General features: G+C 52.7%; 1 protein-coding gene across 1 annotated transcript in view; it reads right to left on the reverse strand.

Annotated features, from left to right (window-relative positions):
- Window positions 1–6,608: 6,608 nt before the first annotated feature.
- The window catches only part of SCN4A (sodium channel, voltage-gated, type IV, alpha subunit), a 28,071-nt gene continuing 20,338 nt past the window's right edge, over window positions 6,609–14,341 (reverse strand). The window contains exons 16-24 of the mRNA XM_006833580.1: window positions 14,129–14,283; window positions 13,227–13,400; window positions 12,724–12,846; window positions 11,133–11,411; window positions 10,624–10,677; window positions 10,229–10,366; window positions 9,628–9,732; window positions 8,772–9,042; window positions 6,609–7,834 (exon numbers count right to left, since the gene is read on the reverse strand). Of these exons, the coding sequence (XP_006833643.1) occupies window positions 6,609–7,834; window positions 8,772–9,042; window positions 9,628–9,732; window positions 10,229–10,366; window positions 10,624–10,677; window positions 11,133–11,411; window positions 12,724–12,846; window positions 13,227–13,400; window positions 14,129–14,283 (2,525 nt within the window). The remainder of the gene's footprint in view (window positions 7,835–8,771; window positions 9,043–9,627; window positions 9,733–10,228; window positions 10,367–10,623; window positions 10,678–11,132; window positions 11,412–12,723; window positions 12,847–13,226; window positions 13,401–14,128; window positions 14,284–14,341) is intronic.

Raw genomic sequence — 14,341 nt, forward strand, 5'->3', positions numbered from 1 at the left:
TGGGCACCATAACTGGAGTCTGAGGTGGGTGTCCCTGAGGAGGGGCCTCTGAGGGCAGCCTGTGCTCCCCTCCCCATACCTCACACCCTTCCTCAGAGCCATCCATCCCTACTGTCTGCAAGCTCCTGAGAACCCTTTGACGCCCTAGTTTATTCCTGTACTCTGCCCAGGGCCTGGTGCTCAGCTAAATGCACAGGGAGGTGCTTGGACAAGAGCAGGCCAAGTGTGGCAGTCACTTGTGAGAAGATTTGGTCCAGGCCGTGGAGAGAGCACCCACCCACCCACTTTCCATATGCTGGGGAGAGTTGATGGGTTTGCCAAGGGGGTGGGCCCAGATGGGATCTCCTTAGGAAAAAAACACTACTCCAGCCATCCAGAGATTTCACAGGAGTTCCTAACTGCCAGGCCCCAAGAGCCCTGAAGTGCCTTCACAGCTCCGGGAGGTCTTGGACAGGGGAGGGGAGGCGTGAGGTGGGGGTAAGCAGTTAGGTTCAGAAGTCAAGGGCTCATGGCTTTCTCCTGCCAGTCTGTGGGGAGGGAGAGTGAATGGGACAAGCTCCTGCCCCTGTCTGGACACAACCCTTGCTCCTTGGTAGACCTTAGTGTGGGGGTACAGCACCACCTGACACAGCCAAGTCCACAGCTGAGTCTTCTGTCTTCTTGCAGTCTCTTCTCTCCCTTGTCCTCTCTCTCTCTCTCTCTTCTTCTGAATCACCCCTCCCTCCACCCCTTTTGATTTGGGAGAGATGTTAACCCTTATTTGCAGATGGTGAGGATGATGAGGGTCCCGGCTGCTGGAAGCATCCTTGCTCTCCCCTTTGAGTCTGGGCCTGGGCCTCATTTGGCAGGGTAGGGTGGGCAAAGACCAGGGCCTGAACTCTTGAGTGGGGGGATGTGAGAGTTAAGGTTTCATCCAAGGAACAGCCCGTTCCAGGCACACAGTCCCAGCTGTTCTTGCTTGTTTCCAGATGTTCCAGATGAAAAAAACATTTCTCTGAAAATGTGTCAGCTGTTCAGTTCACAGAACAAACAATCCAGGAATATAAACATCACCTGAGGTCAGTTCGGGGACCAGCAGGCCCCTCGTGTTGGAGGGGGTGAGAGAGCCAGGCAGAGAGAGGGGAGGTCCTAAGGTGGTGGGCAAAATCCACAGATCTCTTCCTTTAACAAACTCTACTCCTCCCAACGAGCCCTAATCTGGCACTATAGAATAAGCACTGGACTGCTAACCACAAGGTCACGGTTCAAACACACCAGCTGTTCCTTGGAAACCCTATACAGGGTTGTTATGAGTCTGAACCAACTCAATGGTACTTGAAAACAATATCAACAACCCCTCCCAAGTTCCTATGATTAGAGATCTCGGTTTGATTTGGACCCAGAGTCTTCCCAAGTTGAGATAGTGGTTGGGATGGTGTGGGCATGTGTGTTTCCTAACTGTGTGGTTCAGGGCCCACTCAGGGTCCAATCTGGAGGTACTCCTGGGGAGCAGGGTGACAGAAAGGGCACAGAGGCGAGGTGGTGGGCATCCTCCAAACACACACATCAGCATCCTGTGGGCAGGGATGCAGACGTGTCCTTTGGATCTCATCCCCATTCATGCAGGTAGGGACTGATTTTCAGGAGGGGTTGGGGGTAGTGGGGCCGCCACCTGCAGGGTTATTTATCAGAGCTGGGCCACACTGTTCCCTCCCTGGTGACAGCAGCACTGAGCCAGACCGACCGTGAGCTCTGACGCCCATCCCTCCCCCTGAACAGGACGCATTGTAAGCCCACCCCCGTCTCTGCCCTGGGCTGCTCTGAACTACACACCCTGACATCTGGCAGCACCAGGTCTTTCCGGGAAGGTAGCATCAAAACAAGAGATGGGGTTCAAGGTGCAACTAAAAGGGAGAATAGTTAATCTGTCGTTTCAAGAACAGGGGATCCTGGGATCATGAAGAGGGAAGAACGTAAGAGGAGTGAAAAGTGAGGACAACAGAAATGGCGGCAGAGACAATGGCGCAGAGAGTCAGACCAGCAGTGGACTGAGAAAGGCAGTGTGTCTGCCCACAGGAGGCTGGCTTGCAAAATGTGCCCTTTGGACATTGAAACAAATATATGTTTACAATGTGGTATGTGTACATCAAAAAAAAAAAAAAAAAGGAAAGGTGATACTGTTGGCTAAGGTAAATACTGTTGGTTAAGGGTACACGGAGGGGATTGTAATCATTACAATGATTTGCTGAATGTAAAAATGATGATCTGCCCTATAAGCCTTCACTCACTCAATACACAATAAAAGCTTTTTAAAATAAATAAAGATTAAAAAAGTGATGGGACTTTAGATCCAGAGAGGGAGAGCGACTGTGTGCTGAAGACTGGGGGTGAGGGGTAGTGTAGGGGGGCAGGCTTACAGGGTATACCCTTTGGTTGGTTGATGATGCATGGAGGGGATTGGAACCATAGCAATGAAATGATATACGATATCACTTGAATGTAAAACTAATATTTTCCCTTGTAAACTATCATATAACTCACAATAAAACATTTAAAAAAAAAAAAAAGCAATGGGTACAGAGGAAGGGGCAAAAAGCCTAGGGGTCTCTGGGGAGAAAGAAGGCAGGGATCCCCAGGAGCTTTGGGAAGGGTGGAGGGTGATGAAGCCCGGGGGACAAAGAGCTTGGATCTCTGCCTTCTCCTCAGTGTAATCCTACTGGGTCTGCCTGGGCTTCCTGTTAGGCTAGCTGGCTAAGAAGGGTGCAGGTTTGAGTCCTGATGCCATGGGGTACCTCTGGTTACCTGGTAGTTCTCACCCGAGAAGCTTTTGGAAATTGTTGAGAGCAATTGTGATGGTTGTGACAAACAACATTTGTGGGCCTGGAATGGTAAAGGTGGCAAATGGGAGAGACGTGACCCAAGCAAGACAAAGCCCTACAGTGCCTAGTTAGGCAACACCCACCCCAGCTTCCTCATGTGTGTGAAATAGCAATTATCCTGGTCATACATCCCACTAGGGCGTTGTGAGCGGCAGTTGAAAGCCTGCAGACAAAGCACTTGGAGAAGCGTCTGGAAGCACAGGCCCATCTCAGTAAAGCAGCAAGCTGCATTGTGAACTATGGGGATGGCAGTGAGGACGAGGTAGGATATAGCTTTTTGCCCAGTATTTTGCCTCTTGGAATTCTGGTGGAGCTGTAGGATAAGCACTGGACTGCTAACTGCAAGATGAGTGGTTCAAGCCCACTGGTGCCGCCCGTAAAGATCTATAGCCTCGGAAACTATAAACTTCGACTCAAGTCGCCATGAGTCAGGACTGACTTAATAGTGAGTTGGATTTTTTTTTGCCTTTTAGTCTTCCATCATTCAAGGACCAGGAGAAGGATGCACCAAGGGAGGCACTCTGGAAATCCCCCTGCCCACAGGACCAGAGAAAGCGCTGGTGCGGTTTGGTGAAGGCGTGTTCTGCCCAGGGAGAGAGATTGGCACCCCGAGTAGAGAAAATTGTCCATGGAAGGGGTTGTGAAAGCTTAGCAGGGCTCCTGAGCACCCCAACTCAACATGCAAAGTAAACCACAAGGTGGGAAGGGGCATGGGGACAAGGCTGAGGGGCCCCCTCAGGACGGCCTATGGACCAAGGCTCTGTGAATGCCTCTCTCCATGCCCCACCTCAGGTGCCTGGAGAGGAAGTGCAGGAATCCTGAAACAGGCTTTACTCATTTGGAGAAACACAGCCTCGGAAGTCAGAAATCAAGCGATAGAAAATACAATGATGTATGACATTTGATTTCACCCATACTAGTCTTGCTAACTGAGTGCTTTGGAGAATAATACTCTTTAATAATCAATGTCAAAGGTACTTGTTAAATGTTACATAGGGTTTCCAAGGAGCAGCTGGTGGATTTGAACCATCAACCTTATGGTTCAGTGTTTATCCTACAGTGCCACACCACGACTCCTCACAAACACGAGTATTATAAATATAATATTCTATAATACTCTTTGTCACAGGTTTACATGGCTCTGAGCCCTCAGGGGTCAGGGCTCAGAGGCAACGTTGAGGGAGATGGAACTTCTGAGAGGAAGGAGGGGCTATACTGTGTACCCTACAGGCACCTCAAGGTCTCCAAGGGGGAAGGGGAGGGCTCCCAGAAAGGAGGGACTGGGGCAAGTGTCCCAACAACACATTTCCTGGGTGGGAAGGAGAATGTGATACTTCCAGTTGGGGAAGGAGGAGCATGGCCCCTGACTCCATCTGGCCTCTTAGAGTCCAGCTAATAGACTTCTGGAGTGAGGCAGGAGAAAGCCATACTGTGCTACAAGGGATTGTTGGGGTCCTCCTTATCCAGTGTTCCCCAACCCCTTAGGAGTGCCCCCCATGTCTTCCCCACTTGGATCCAATCCCTAGCAACCTTTCTTTCTTATTGCCCTCAGCACCCCTCAAAGTCCATGCGCAGAAGGGAGAAACCCACACAAGAGAGGCACCAGGGGAGGGTTTATTGTAAGAACTGTACAAAGGTTCCCATCTGCCAACCTGGCAGGAATGGGTGTGGAACTGTGGGGTGGGGGGCAGGCAGGGGAAGGTCTGGACCCTTCCTCTGTAGTCTGGACAGTCTGGTGGAGAAGGTCCAGTTCAAGAGATTCCAGAGGCCCTTGGGGCCATGCCAGTTCAGGGCCTGGGAATAAAAGACAGTAGGGCAGGGGTCTGGGCAGGGAGGAGGCTGACCCTGATTGGAGGAACCTTCTGAAGGAAGAGACAGAATCACTGTAGGAAGAGATGAAAGGAGTTGAGGCCTCTTTTCACAGAGTAGACACATACGGGAGATGGAGAGCCAGGCTGGGGCAATGGGGATGATGAAGAGAAACTGAGGAAGGGGTGGGGTGGGGGTGTGAGAGAGAGGGACACCTGGGAGAAGAGGTGAGAGAATGGGTCTGTGGACATGTGTACATCCAAACACACACACACACACACACACACACACACACACACACATCTTGTTTTGAAGGCTTTACTGTTTCCTGAGTTTTATTCAAACTGTTCACGAGAAATAAGAGGAACTTAAGCCAACATGGGACCCAAAGTGCAAATCATTCCACATGTGTTCACACTCACACGTGTTCACATGCACACATGTGTTCGCTCATACATAGGTTCACAATTCAGTCACACTCACTTGGACAGACCTGCACAAAGGACACACATGCATCAGCTTGTACTCATACAGGACCTTCAGACTTCATGGGGGCACAGTGACACACACATATACACAAATATGCACAAATACACACACACACACACACACACACAGGGACATCTTCAGACACTGTAGGAGCACAATGACACATAAATACACAAATACATCCAGACCCTCACACATATGCAGGCTTCATGGTACACAGAGGCTCACACAAATATAGACTCACATCCCTGAACACACACACGCAGACATACAGGCAGGCAGAAGCCACACAGGTACACAGACAAGTGAATCAATCCAGCAACCCCTGAGCAGATCTCTCAGTCTCTCCTTCAAGCTCAGCTTCTGTGTGTTTTTCAGAAGCCAGAGGCTTCTGGGTCAGCGAAGCCAGCAGAAGCCAGCAGAAGAGCTGCCCAGTGAGCCAGGCAGCAGGATGTAGCAAAGTTGAGCCTGAGCCAGGTGGGATTTTCCTGTGGCATACCCCAGTGTCAGAATCTCTAAGATGGACTCAACCAGAACATTCTCAGGATCACTTTGAGAAGAGGAAAAAAAGGATGATGGGGGAGAAACGATGAGCGTAGGGATGTGAGAAGGAGATCTCTGAGGCTTGATGGGGCTTCATGGAGCCCCAAGATGCGAACCGGGGGAGTGGGGAAGGGAGGGAGGAACAAGAATCTTCTTAATGAGTGTCAGGGTCCCCAGCCCTTCTCCAGATCTGATGCTCAGGTCAGAAAGAGCCCCCAGAGCAGCCATACAGCTGGAGGGGCTCAGTCTGTACCACCTACCCTTGTTTTCTAGAAAAAGACAATTGCCAAGTGGAGTCTTTCTTCTTTTCTTCCCCTAGGGGCCAGCCAGGGGAGCTGTGGGACTGGACAAGGCCGATGCAACAGGATCCAGCGGCCTAGCAAGTTTGTGGAGCCATGAGTGGGCCATTTCCTTTTTCCAGGCAATCCCTGAGTGGGCAGAGTTAAGACATTGTTGTCTGTGATTGGGTGGAGGGAGGCCTAAGTCACTTCATGGGGAGAAGCCAGTAGCCCTTAAGACTCTGGAGAAGGAGGGTAACCACGCCCTCTAGTACAGGTTGGCTCCTCCCCAAGTTGGAAGCACAGATTCGGATGCTCTGACTTCCCTTCAGCCCAGACCAAGAGGAAGGGAGCAGGGCCCATGAGAAAGTTAGAACAACTTGAAGGCAAAATCATGGTGGCAGGGGCCTCAGGCCCAGCATGAAGTCCCTGAGAGCAATTCCCATTTTCAATGGTCTGAGGGGGCAGGTGCTCAGGTCTGGGGTCGGCCTCAGCATGACCAAATTTTGTGTCCCCCATGAGAGAGCCAGGCATATTCCCATACTCAAAGCCCTGTTCCTTCCACATGCAGGCACCCCGGGAAACTTGTGGGATTGTGCCAAGGCTCAGCTGGTCACCTCACTGCTGTCCACTAGACAAGAGACTCCTTGACCCCTGGGCGCACTGTCTGCCCCGGTGGTTGGGAGGGAGGGAGGGCAGTGTCTGAGGGGCTGATGGATGTAAGCCCTATGGCAGGTCCGGAGTCTTCTGTTGAGGGCTTCTCCTCAGCCTTGCTTTGCACACTGCTGTTCCCGTTCTCGTGGCCATACATCTGGCTCATGGTGGTGGCAATCAGTCCCTCTTTCTCTGGGCCCCCGTCTCCATTGGCATCCTGGCTGTGGCGGTACATGTAGGATGCTTGCTTCACGGAACGCTGGAGCAGGTGTCTGCGGTAGGCCCTCTGGATCTTAATGGCGCAAACCTCCTCATGCTTCCTCTTGAGGGTGGTGGTGATGGGCTCATAGGACACCTTGGAGGGGTTAGCCGCCATGAACTTCTCCTCCATGGTCTGCTTGAGAGTGTCCATTTCCCCAGAGTCTCCCAGGACCTCTTTAGTCAAGGCAAAGAGGATGTCCAGGCAGTGGATCTTGTCTCCTGGCACCATGGGCAGGTCCAGTGTGATGAGCTTGATCTTGTTGGGCTTGGCGATCTTCAGCGGCTCCTGCAAGGTATCCACGAAATCAGAGAGGCGGCTGTAGGCGATGAACTGTGTGGCGTCAGGATCAAACTTCTCCCATGTCTCATAGAACATCTCGAAGTCGTCCTCACTGAGGGGCTCAGTGCTCTCTTCAGTGGCTACATTGAAGTTCTCCAGGATGATGGCTATGTACATGTTGACGACGATGAGGAAGGAGATGATGATGTAGCTGCAAAAGAAGCAGATGCCAATGGAGGGATTTCCGCAGTCACCCTTGACGCTGGAGCCTGGGTTCTCCAGCGTAGGGTCACAGTCTGGAGGTCCACTGTTGAGGATGGGGTTGAGGAGCCCATCCCAGCCAGCTGAAGTGGTGATCTCAAAGAGGCAGATGATGCTGTTGCCAAAGGTTTCAAAGTTGAACATATCATCAATGCCCGACTCCTTCTTAACATAAGCAAAGTTGGACATGCCGAAGATGGAGTAGATGAACATGACCAGGAACAAGAGAAGACCGATGTTGAAGAGGGCAGGAAGTGACATCATGAGGGCAAAGAGTAGTGTCCGGATGCCCTTGGCCCCACGGATCAACCTCAAGACGCGCCCAATCCGTGCCAGGCGGATCACACGGAACAGCGTTGGTGACACGAAATATTTCTGGATCAGGTCAGAGAGCGCAAGGCCTGTAGGGAGGAAGCCGTGAGGATTGTAGCCTCAGGGTGAGAGGCTGGGTCAGGGGGACAGGGTCAGGGGTCAGGCCCAAAGGAGACCTGTTCCTCAGAAGCAATAGAGCAGCTCAATCCTCAAACTACAGCCCGAAGGACCTGACTGATTAGGCCAGCCTCTCCCAGGGGTCTGGGATCTAGGGGCTACATCTCTGTCCTGACCTGTTCCTAAAGCTGTTTTCAGAGGCCACAGATAGAAGGGTGTGTGTGTGTGTGTGTGTGTGTGTGTGTGTACATGCATGTGTGTATACACCTGTGTGACTCTGGGTATATCACTTAATCTGTGCCTTAGTTTCCTCATCTGTAAAATGGGAGTGAAAACAGTATTTGCTTCGTGGCATTGCGGCAATTGTTGTTAAGTGCCATCAAGTTGGCTCTGACTCATAGTGACCCTGTATAGGGTTTCCAAGGGGCGGCTGGGTAGGTTTGAACTGCTGACCTTGTGTTCCAAGCCGACCTTGCAGTCCAGGGCTCCATGACATCTGGACAGTTAGTGAGGTAACGGCTGGACAGTACCTTATCTCATAGCACAGTGTTGGCTATCTAGTAAATGCCCACTCAGGGGCAGTTCGTTGCTATCGCAGTGGCATGCCTGGCATCTCCAGCATGTATGCAGACTGGAGCAGTCTTCTTATGTTTGTCACTAAGTACGTGGCATTTGACTATGGATCTATTGGTCAGACAAACGCTTCTTGAGCTGTGTTCATGCCTGTGCAGATGATTGGTTGAACCCAGCCTTGTGTGAACTCTGCATATCAGTGTGAATGCCAGGTGTGTGTGTTTGTGAGCATGCCAAGTACACAAGTAGGTGTGTGTACGCGAGACATAAACACCAAGTATCCCTCAGTGGCTCAGCCAAGCTTTGCCCTGCCCATCCCAGCCTGGGCCTGCTCACCCACAATGGACAAGATGACAACCACAAAGTCGAAAATGTTCCAACCAACGGTGAAGTAGTATTGGCGTAGCGCAAACATCTTGAGCACACACTCCCCCGTGAAGACGATGATGAAGACCATGTTAATGTAGTATAGGATGTCCACCTTGAGCTTGCTCTGGTCATCCGTCTCCACCATCATAGTGACCATGTTGAGGCAGATGAGGACCATGATGGTAATATCGAACATCTGCTTCATCACAAAGTCGTACACCAGGCCCTGGATCCTGTTCTAGAGCAAGGATGCAGAGTGTGGAAATGGGGAAGGGGATGACCAGGCCCAGAGGACAGGCAGGAGACACAGGATGGCAGCATGGCAGAGAAGAGAGAGCTAAGAGACGGAGGAGGTGTCAAGGCTTGTGGTAGAATCTGCCAGGAAAGGGAGGGGTGGGTGATCCCTCTGACTAGCTTCTTCTCTGGGGTCCTTAAGCACCTCTTTCATTCTGGGGCTCTTCTGCGCTACTCCCAAAGTCACTGCTCACTGTGGAGTGTGTCTAGACATTTTCTTTCTTCTCTCTCTAGAAGTCCCTGCCTCAGAGACCACTGAGAGTCCCAGGTGAGGAGATGGGTGGGTAGTGGGGGGGCTGCACAGGAAAGGAAGAAGAGCAAACCAGCAGCTCAAGTTCAGCAGGTTCTGCTTAGCCCAGAGGGTGAAGCCTTTGGGAAGATTCTGAAAAGGCAGGCCTTTGTGCAGGTGGACCCAGCTTCCCACCAGGGACACAGTCTAGTGGACAGAGCACAGGCCGCATTTGACTTCCATTGCCCCTCTCAGGGTACAAGCTATGGTCTGACCTGGCTGCCGGAGGAGGGGTGGTACCTGGGGCCGGGGAATTGGTTTCTGAGGCTTCTTGGAGCCCAGCTTCTTCATGGCATTATAGTATTTCTTCTGTTCCTCTGTCATGAAGATGTCTTTTCCTCCAAAGTATAATGGAATAGAATACGTAAGGTTGGCCTCCAAGACCCCCTTACCTCAAGGACCCCTCCTTAGAGCAACCCCCTGACCATGCAAAAGGGCTTGGATAGAAGAAGAGGGGTGTCCTGGAGGGTTCCAAGATGGAGAGGTGAGGAGAAGAAGGGAGTGGGTTCGGGGGGTGATGGGGATCAACTCTGCTTCCTGTCTATTTCATAACAGAAACTTTCCATCAATATCTCGTTGGGGGCCTTAGACTAAGTGAGAAATGGGGTGGTACCAACCCAATTTTATAGATGAGGAAACTGAAGTCCAGGGAGGCCAAGGTTGCTTAGTAGGATTTGAACCCAAGTTTGCTACTTCAGCCATACCACCACCACCAGCATTATAGGTGCTTAGACAGGGTTTAAAAAATCAAACGGAAAGAAGGAAGGCAGGAAGGGTGGAAGGAAAGCAGGCATGGGGTAGGTGGAGGGTACAGGGAGGACAGGCCCGACTGGATACTCATCTTCTTCTTCTGCTGATTGAAATTGTCGATGATGACACCGATGAAGAGGTTGAGGGTGAAGAAGGATCCAAAGATGATAAAGATGACAAAGTAGAGGTACATGTAGATGTTCACCTCATATTTCGGCTGCTCCTCTTTCTGTGGGGCCACAGCACAGGATGGGGTGCAGTGGGCTTGGGTCAACACGCTGGCCTTTCCCTACTCCCCATCACACTTTGGGCAGGAAATAACTGGGCCCAGAGGTGGGCCCCGTCCACCCTCAGACTGCCCAGGTCTCTGGCACTTCTGAGGAGTGACAATGGTGTGAAGATGGGGTGGAAGGTGCCATTGTGTCTCCAGTCTGAGTCCACTCTCCGTGGTCTCTCAACAGCCCCATCTCAGTGACCCACACTCACCTCTCGGGAGTCCACAGCTGCATACATGATGTCCATCCAACCTTTGAAGGTGGCCTGAAAGAGTGAGGTTGGAGTAAGAAGGGAGGAGCTTTCTCCTCGCTTACATCATCCATACATTTTCCTCCCGTCTCCATCTGGGCCTCCCAAAGCCTATTTGTTGTTGTGATGTGCCGAGGAGTCGGTTCCAACTCATAGCGACCCTGTACAGGGTTTCCGAGGCTGTAAATCTTTACGGGAGCAGAAAGCCTCATCTTCCTCCCATGGAACAGCTGGTAGTTTCAAACTGCTGACTGTGAGATTAGCAGTCCGATTCGTAACCACTATGCTACCAGAGCTCCTTGGCAGGCATCAGCTAGAGCCCAGAGAAGTCTAGAGACCATCTCAGGGACCCACAACCTTGAGAACAGAGTGGGCAACTGTCTAAAAGAGTAACAGAGGGAGCGGGGCCAGGTGCAATGAGACAAGAGCAGCTCCGTGTCAGCCAGTGCATGATCAGCGGTGATACTCACCACCTGCAGGAGGGACAGGTAGCCCAGGCCCACGTTGTCATAGTTAACCTTGACATTGAGCCAGCGGACCTGGCCTGTGTGCATCAGGCTCTCACACTCAGACTTGTTGTTGACCTCGGAGATGTCGAACCTCTCAGAGGTGGTGGTGTTGATGCAGTAGTAGAACTTGCCGGCAAACAGGTTCACACCCATGATGCTGAAGATGAGCCAGAAGATGAGGCAGACGAGCAGCACGTTCATGATGGAGGGGATGGCTCCCAGGAGGGCATTCACCACCACCTGGGGGCCAGAGCACCGGATCATAATCAGAGCACCAGATTAACACGAGAGCACCAGATCACCCACAGAGCCTTGTCCAGGCAGCTGGGAGAGGTCCACCTCTTCTGAATAAGTGCTTCCCACCTACTCACTAACCAGGGGTCTAGGCAGAGGCAGAGGTAGGCACTGTTACTCAGGGCTGGCTTCCTGGAGAAGGGTTATTCTGAGCCAGGGCCTAGGCTGGGGGGAAGCCACGGTGTGTGTGTGAATGTGTGCGCAGGCCAAGGGTGGGTTTGCACTGGGGTTTGATTGTGGGGTTCTCTGCTTGGCCGGAGGCTTCTCGGGAAGCAGCCCGGCCACGGGTCACCAGGCAGGAGACAAACACTCCTTTCTCAGCCCCCATAGGAAACTCAGCACACGTGACCAGTCCCCCTGCTTATCTGCTCACAGCCTCAGGTGCAGGAAACAAGCCCTGAAGGTCTTCAAAGCTACAGCACCCCTGGATTGGTGCCCTGCCCCCCACCATTGCTGAGCACACAGACCAACCGCACCATTCCGGGTGGAGGTGAATCTGAGAAGTGCCCATTTTTAAGGAGAAGCTATTTCACTCTCTCCAGACAGAGTGGGCCGCTCGCACTGCCTGGTGATGCCCTGGGGACTTCTATTCCGGGCTGGGGCACTAGCCAGGTGTGCGGCCGTGGGCAAGTCACTTCCCCTGGGCTGGGAGAGCCCCCTGGCCCTGGGGTCAGAGGCCCAGGACTTGGCCGGCCCTGTGAAGCAACAGAAGGCACACTGCTGGCCACAACCAGTTGCCTTCCAGGCTTTGTCTTAGGAGCAGGGGTCTGTTGCTAGCAGTCTTCCCATCTCTTGGGAAGCCCCCTTAGTCTTCCCCAAACGCTGTGTTGCCCTGCCACTTCTGCTATCACAGGCCTGAGGGTATCCTCTCCGACCTCAACATGACCCCAGCTCAAGGGGCTCAGAGCCAGGGTACAAACATCTTCCCACTTGCTCAGGCCTCAGAGCCCTGGGGGCCGGTCTGAGATGGTGGATGGATACCCACAAACCCACAGGCACTCAGAACCCACAGATCTGCTCTCCCTTCTCCTGGGTGCTGCAACCCCGCTCCCCAGTGGTGGAGATGAACTAAGGACAGGTTGAAGAGGAGGCCTGAGGCTGCATGGGCAGGTCTAGGGTACTGTGCTTGAGAATCTGTCTCCAGGGCCGCTAAACTGACCTCTACGCAGGGCAGGCAATCTCAGCCCTCTGCCGCCCCCTAGTGGTGGTCACAAGTCACAACCCAGCCCCCAACACAAGAGTGCCCCTCAGAACCCACCCTCATGCCCTCAAATCGGGACAGTGCCCGCAGGGGACGCAGAGCCCGCAGTGTCCGCAGTGATTTGATGGGTCCCAGTTCCGAGTAGCCCATCCAGTTGGCCACCAGGCTGATAATGGAAACCTGCAAAAGGGAGTGTGAGTGAGTGAGGACCCTCAATTTCCTCCAAGCCCAAGGACACGGCCCAGGGGGACAGAGCCCTCATGGGGAGGTCTTCCTCCACCCAGCTGCAGAATGCATCCCCCATGCCCCTCCCCTGGAACCTGGGCCCCACAACAGTAATATGATGTAGATGGAAGGGTGAGCAGAGACATGATGAAAGTGCCCCACAAACACTGGCCCCCTTAGAAGAAATAAAACATTTCCTTAGTCCCTTGGATCCCTAGGGCAGCTCTATGTTGGAGAAGCCAGAAGGCCAGTCTGTGGGAGCAGCACTGACCTGGGGCCCAAAATACACTGACCGTCTCTGGGTCTAGCTAGTGGCCTGGGGCTGAGAGACTCACATCTACAATGAGGAAGTCGAGCCAGCACCAGGCATTGGTGAAATACACCTTGAAGCCGTAGGCTACCCACTTGAGCAGCATTTCTATGATGAAGATGTATGTGAAGACTTTATCAGCATATTCCAAGATGGTGCGGATGACAGGTCTCTGCTCGATGTAGATGTCCTCGAAGGCCTGGGGGCACCAATATGAACAGGAGTGGCCAGGGCTGCCCTGTCTAATGTGGCTTACTCCCAGGGATTCAGCATGGGGTCAGACCAGAGGGCAGGAGGTTGACATGCCCAGGCCCCCTCTCCCCCTCCCGCCCCCTTCATGAGGATGAAGGGCTACCCTCTTGGTAGCAGTCTCTTAGCTCCCTGTCCCCAGGTCTAAAACTAGGGACGCTCAACAATCTGCTAGAAGACTTGTCAGTGATACAGTGTTATCCTATCGTCCCCCCCTTCAGCCCTAATTATCCAGGGCTCTCTCCACCTTCCCACTGAAATGGTGGGGTGCATAAACCATCAGAACCTACAGAACAAGGAAGTCCCACTGTGGCTTTGAGACAATGAGTGCATTCTATGCCATATCCAGGCACCCTGGTGGTGCCATGGTTAAAGCACTCTGCTGCTAACCAAAAGGTTTGAACCCATCAGCCTCTCCACAGGAGAAAGACGTGGCAGTTGACTTCTGTAAAACCTCCATTCTTGAAACTCTACTGGGCAATTCCACGCTGTCTAGTCAGAATCCAGACAGATAGATGGTGGGTGGGTTTGTCTCTATTAGATCCGGAACCTTTAGATTCCCTGGGTTTAGGACTGACCAGGCCACATGCCTCCCATGGTGTGGGTAGAATGAAGTTCCAGATGTTTGGACCTAGCACTTGCCTCTGCCCACAACCCGTGCCCCAGGGCAGTGCCTACCAAAGCCCCGCTGCTGAGCAGGATCATGAAGACAATGAAGGTTTCAAACCAGTTGTGCTCAACAATCTTGAAGCAGGCCCTGCGGAGGGTCCACCACTTCTTCCCGCGGCCCTGGGAGCTGTCCACATAGAGGCAGGGGAAACGCTGGACACAAGCTGAGAGGAAAGGGGGCGGGAACCTTGTTAAGGCCTGAGGGCTGCCGCAGGGTGCCCA

The sequence above is a fragment of the Chrysochloris asiatica genome, unplaced genomic scaffold, assembly GCF_000296735.1.
Source record: "Chrysochloris asiatica unplaced genomic scaffold, ChrAsi1.0 scaffold00007, whole genome shotgun sequence".
Classification (NCBI taxonomy): Eukaryota; Metazoa; Chordata; class Mammalia; order Afrosoricida; family Chrysochloridae; genus Chrysochloris; species Chrysochloris asiatica.